The 5,863-nt window shown below is 37.0% G+C and overlaps 2 protein-coding genes across 3 annotated transcripts in view; both read right to left on the bottom strand.

Annotated features, from left to right (window-relative positions):
- Positions 1–344, bottom strand: part of LOC107603249 (probable ATP-dependent RNA helicase DDX46) — a 20,526-nt gene extending 20,182 nt beyond the window's left edge. For both annotated transcript variants that reach the window (XM_016296006.1, XM_016296008.1), the window contains exon 1: positions 265–344. In XM_016296006.1, coding sequence (XP_016151492.1) covers positions 265–281 — 17 coding nt within the window. In that variant the 5' untranslated portion in view covers positions 282–344. The remainder of the gene's footprint in view (positions 1–264) is intronic.
- A 3,758-nt stretch (positions 345–4,102) lies between these two features.
- The window catches only part of sap30l (sap30-like), a 5,520-nt gene continuing 3,759 nt past the window's right edge, over positions 4,103–5,863 (bottom strand). The window contains exon 5 of the mRNA XM_016295948.1: positions 4,103–4,781. Within this exon, the coding sequence (XP_016151434.1) occupies positions 4,653–4,781 (129 nt within the window). The 3' untranslated portion in view covers positions 4,103–4,652. The remainder of the gene's footprint in view (positions 4,782–5,863) is intronic.

The following is a 5,863-nucleotide window of genomic DNA, read 5'->3' as shown; positions in this document are numbered from 1 at the left end:
AGAGAGTGAGTGTGTGTGTGTGTGTGTGTGTGAGAGAGAGAGAGAGAGAGACACACACACACACGAAAATGTTATCAATAAAAGCAGTTAACATTAGATAGCTAGTTGGTCGAGTAGAAGCTCAATCTGACTCAAACAGTCTTACGTCGCTGTTTAAGACCGCAGAGGTTTTAATAACACCTTCATAATACATGTTTGCCATTTTTAATAAAAGACTTATTAAAACGTTTAAAAATGAAGCTGAATAAACATAGAAATATTTACCGCGACTCTCGTCCCATGGTTTCGTCGCAGACGCTCTCACATCCGGCGGCACGATGACAACTTCCGCTGCTTCATTTTATTAAAGGGACAGTTCACCCAAATCTGAACACGCAGTTATTCACTCGTCCTCGAGTCTCTCCAGCATTAGCGACTCTCTCGAGTGTGAAAGACGACTTCAGGCACAATCACTGTTTCAGGCGCACCCCACAAAAGTATTGTGTTGAGAGATTACATAAACGTCACCAGAAATATTCACACACTGCCAAATTCACTACCACCTGTTTTTCTGCTGAAATACTAAAATACAATCAAATACATCTGGAATCCCCTTCTTTGTATTTTTGTTATTTCTTTATGAGATGATAGCTTTATTAAAACCCCATTCCTGTAACAATCTGAATGTTAATCAGTCCAGCATATGCATTTTTGATATCAACAATTTAGTTAGCACTAGCTGAAATAACAATAGTTGATATCATTAATGCAGTGGTGTATAAAGAGCCTGAAAGCCATCCTCAAGTAAAAGTACAGATATCTGACCAGAAAATGACTTTGGTAGAAGCTGAAGTCTGCGTTTAGAATAGCACTGGAGTAAAAGTCTTAAAGTATGTGATATTTACTGTACTTAAGTATGAAAAGTATTTTTTTTGCCTTAAATGTACTCAAGTATTGAAAGTAAAAGTACAAGTAAATGCAAAATGGAAAAGCAGCAAATAAATATATATATAAATGTTCATACACAGCTTGAGTAGCAAGATTGTGTTCAGTTTTAACTCTTTCTTCCATTTCTTGTCTTATTTGTGGGTAAGAATAAGAAGCACTTCATCCGGTACTCAGTGTCTTTCATTCCAGCGTAAGAAATCATTTCTGGAATCTGCGTCTGAAATAGCATTTAGATGTATTTACACAGTTTGTGTAGCTCAGAGGGACATGGATGCATTTAACCTGCAGTGACAGATGCATAAATAGGCCTAATGTTTTGTTTTTAACATAAACGTTGAATACTGATATTTGAAATAATTGAAAACATGAAAAAATAGTGGAAATGTGAAATTAAAACCGCCAGTAGGTGGCAGCAAGTGACTGTTAATCAGTGAGTCACTGAGATTCAACCGATTCATTCAAACTCAGCATTTGACTCAGTTGAGTGAATCACTGAGTCATTTATTCAACCGATTCGTTCAAACACAGCATTTGACTCAGTTGAGTGAATCACTGAGTCATTTATTCAACCGATTCATTCAAACTCAGCATTTGACTCAGTTGAGTGAATCACTGAGTCATTTATTCAACCGATTCGTTCAGAAAGGTGAACCAGTTTTGTCCACCGCCGCTTCGATTGGGCAGTGGACAAAATTTGGGTAGATTTTTTTTGTTTTTGTTCGGTCATGTTATTCTAATACATTTGAAGGCGTTTCATTTAAAAAAAAAGGAGGAAAATTAGACTTAAATTAAACGCGTCACCTTAATTCTACTGAAGCAGATGGCCTCTGTTGAATCCTCAGTCCAAGAGAAACGCTTCTGCAACATTCAGTCATTTTACTAAAATTACGTTAGTTATGGGAATTATTCTAATATTTCAGCAACAGTTTAACATTTACAATAAACTCAACAGTTTGGTTAAAATGAAGTAAAACTAAAACGTGAGTTTTAATAGTGAGGAATACTATTGTTTCCAGTAAACGCATGTAAACACCCTAAAGCATGTTTACTTTGCAAGTAGAAATATACATCTGAAAAACAGAGAAATTCTATTAAACGGGAATTAATGAGTTCTTAAGCGATTTAGCTCTAATAGCAGTTTCTGTGCATTCATCAAACGCATTGTTCTACTAATGTTTGTGCTTCTTTCTCACCACAAATGGTCTTATATTAATGACTTTTAAACACTTTTTTGAATTTAATATCCTCTCCAGTATGTACCAAGCCAAATAAGAGAAAATACAGGCTTACTGCGTAACAGAAGTGACCCTAAACGTCTTTCTCCATTCCTCCATTCCTCCAGCACTGCTTCTTCAGTTCTGTTCTGCATCAGACAGTCTGTTCTGATCACTAGTGTCAAATAGCAATCTAATCCTTTAATTCAAACGTAAAATCACAGTAACAATTGTGTATTTGCTCTGATGTCATGCTTCGGTTTTACTTATATATAAAATCGTAGGTAAACTGCTTAAGTTTATACTAAAAAATACAAGTTTCCACCATAACAACACATTCTAGAGACACATATTTGTGTTTGGACGAGGCTCACGCGTCTCAGCAGACTATATCTGAGCGATATTATTCATATTCTTTCGTCTGATGTCCTGTTATCCTGAAATATAAGCTGATTTTACAGCTGGAGCGTGACACATTTACACACAATCAGTCCTAATACGAGTAGTGCCACAAGAACTGTATTTAGACGAGTTACTCCAAACAAAGGAAGGAAGGAAACTAACATTATAATCTACAAAAAAAGCTATATAGATATGCAGCGGTCGTATAAAAGCAGAGGCATGTTTGTGTCACAGAGCAGACGAACACAAAAGAAACGAAAAACGGAAACCTCCGGCTCTTCTGGGAGGAGAAAATCTGCAGTCATTCAGTCTCTGTCATGCTTTCAATCAGGTCCTGGCTGGATAAATAGTGAGATCTGAGCATCAGCGGGATATTGATGTTACTGTGGGTCATCATCATCATCATCACTACACAAGCGCGCGACTGAAGAGACTCCCGTATGGACACAAACACAGCAAGCATTCAGAGAGGAATTGTGAAGCCAGCTAACAGATCCGAGGGAGCTTCATTCCACTGGCTTGATCCCGTCTGATTTCTGGTCCAGCCGGCTTTTACTGCTCTTCACCATATAAATAAAGTACGTGAGCGTCTCCTTCTCATTGACTGGAATATTGCGGAAGTGACGGCTCACGGTCTGCAGAAGAAGAAAGAGACAGACACCGAACTCATTAGAAAGCAGCTCAATGCTGTGTTCTGATTGGCTGACAGACATCACGAGACTCTTCAGAAATAAGCATTAGTGTGTGGAGAAGCTCATCCTCGGAGCCGACCGACACAACGTTTGTCGTCAGTATCAACTAGGGCTGTCCAAATGGCTGAAAAACTACATTTGGATTTTGTACTTCAATATTCTCAATATTCAAATTATATTTGAATTTAAAAGGCATGATTTCAGCTAGGGGTGAAAGCGTTTGGCTTCTCTCTCTCTCTCGAGGCCACAAGAGGGCGCATCGAGCAAAATATTACTAATGCACGTTTATTCAAAGCAATAAAATAACATGACTATCTTTGAAAAAAGTGCATAATGTTTCAAATAATGTATATAAACCATATATTCGGGATGCACCGAAAACAAAATTCTTGGCCGACGCCGAACAAAATGAAATACTGAACACGGTTTCCGCCATGTATAGAGTTTTTCAATGTTGCATAAGTTAAAAAATACCCAAATTTAGCTTTTTACTATTTTGTCTTGCTTTTCAAAGAAAAAAATAAATTACAAAACAACGATTTAGAAATATTTACTTAACACTGAACATTTTTTAACATTCTAGCAGACGTTATACCAATAAAGCACAATTTAACTTAAAATTAATAAGTTAGGAAAATTATTTAGTTTGGTCATTTTTGCGAGCCCCTTCTTGAATCAGGCGTGTATTTGTTACTGTACAAATAAATGCAGCCTTGCTGAGCAGAAGAGAATTATTTTACAACTTTAGAATATATTTCAGATCCCACAGATACAAATCTATTACAGATTTGAACACTATGTGTGAATGTTATAATAAATGTATTAATATAGCTGCTGTAGTTAATAATCATCATTATTATTAGGCTCACGCGTCTCAGCAGACTATATCTGAGCGATATTATTCATATTCTTTCGTCTGATGTCCTGTTATCCTGAAATATAAGCTGATTTTACAGCTGGAGCGTGACACATTTACACACAATCAGTCCTAATACGAGTAGTGCCACAAGAACTGTATTTAGACGAGTTACTCCAAACAAAGGAAGGAAGGAAACTAACATTATAATCTACAAAAAAAGCTATATAGATATGCAGCGGTCGTATAAAAGCAGAGGCATGTTTGTGTCACAGAGCAGACGAACACAAAAGAAACGAAAAACGGAAACCTCCGGCTCTTCTGGGAGGAGAAAATCTGCAGTCATTCAGTCTCTGTCATGCTTTCAATCAGGTCCTGGCTGGATAAATAGTGAGATCTGAGCATCAGCGTGATATTGATGTTATATTGATGTTACTGTGGGTCATCATCATCATCATCATCACTACACAAGCGCGCGACTGAAGAGACTCCCGTATGGACACAAACACAGCAAGCATTCAGAGAGGAATTGTGAAGCCAGCTAACAGATCCGAGGGAGCTTCATTCCACTGGCTTGATCCCGTCTGATTTCTGGTCCAGCCGGCTTTTACTGCTCTTCACCATATAAATAAAGTACGTGAGCGTCTCCTTCTCATTGACTGGAATATTGCGGAAGTGACGGCTCACGGTCTGCAGAAGAAGAAAGAGACAGACACCGAACTCATTAGAAAGCAGCTCAATGCTGTGTTCTGATTGGCTGACAGACATCACGAGACTCTTCAGAAATAAGCATTAGTGTGTGGAGAAGCTCATCCTCGGAGCCGACCGACACAACGTTTGTCGTCAGTATCAACTAGGGCTGTCCAAATGGCTGAAAAACTACATTTGGATTTTGTACTTCAATATTCTCAATATTCAAATTATATTTGAATTTAAAAGGCATGATTTCAGCTAGGGGTGAAAGCGTTTGGCTTCTCTCTCTCTCTCGAGGCCACAAGAGGGCGCATCGAGCAAAATATTACTAATGCACGTTTATTCAAAGCAATAAAATAACATGACTATCTTTGAAAAAAATGCATAATGTTTCAAATAATGTATATAAACCATATATTCGGGATGCACCGAAAACAAAATTCTTGGCCGACGCCGAACAAAATGAAATACTGAACACGGTTTCCGCCATGTATAGAGTTTTTCAATGTTGCATAAGTTAAAAAATACCCAAATTTAGCTTTTTACTATTTTGTCTTGCTTTTCAAAGAAAAAAATAAATTACAAAACAACGATTTAGAAATATTTACTTAACACTGAACATTTTTTAACATTCTAGCAGACGTTATACCAATAAAGCACAATTTAACTTAAAATTAATAAGTTAGGAAAATTATTTAGTTTGGTCATTTTTGCGAGCCCCTTCTTGAATCAGGCGTGTATTTGTTACTGTACAAATAAATGCAGCCTTGCTGAGCAGAAGAGAATTATTTTACAACTTTAGAATATATTTCAGATCCCACAGATACAAATCTATTACAGATTTGAACACTATGTGTGAATGTTATAATAAATGTATTAATATAGCTGCTGTAGTTAATAATCATCATTATTATTGTCTTACTTTTTTATTTTATTTTACAGAACAACCGTAAAATTACAATCCTAACATTTATGAATGTTGATGGAGCTTTTATTTTGGCGGAAACCTCCAGGAAGACCTCAGTGCTTCTTTTAGCTGACAGCAGATGCAGTGCTGAACGGTCTCTGCCTGTCGGTGC

The sequence above is a fragment of the Sinocyclocheilus grahami genome, unplaced genomic scaffold, assembly GCF_001515645.1.
Source record: "Sinocyclocheilus grahami isolate Dianchi unplaced genomic scaffold, SAMN03320097.WGS_v1.1 scaffold343.1, whole genome shotgun sequence".
Lineage (NCBI taxonomy): Eukaryota > Metazoa > Chordata > Actinopteri > Cypriniformes > Cyprinidae > Sinocyclocheilus > Sinocyclocheilus grahami.
The sequence above is the reverse complement of the archived record's forward strand: the minus strand, read 5'-3'. Positions and strand labels throughout refer to the sequence as shown.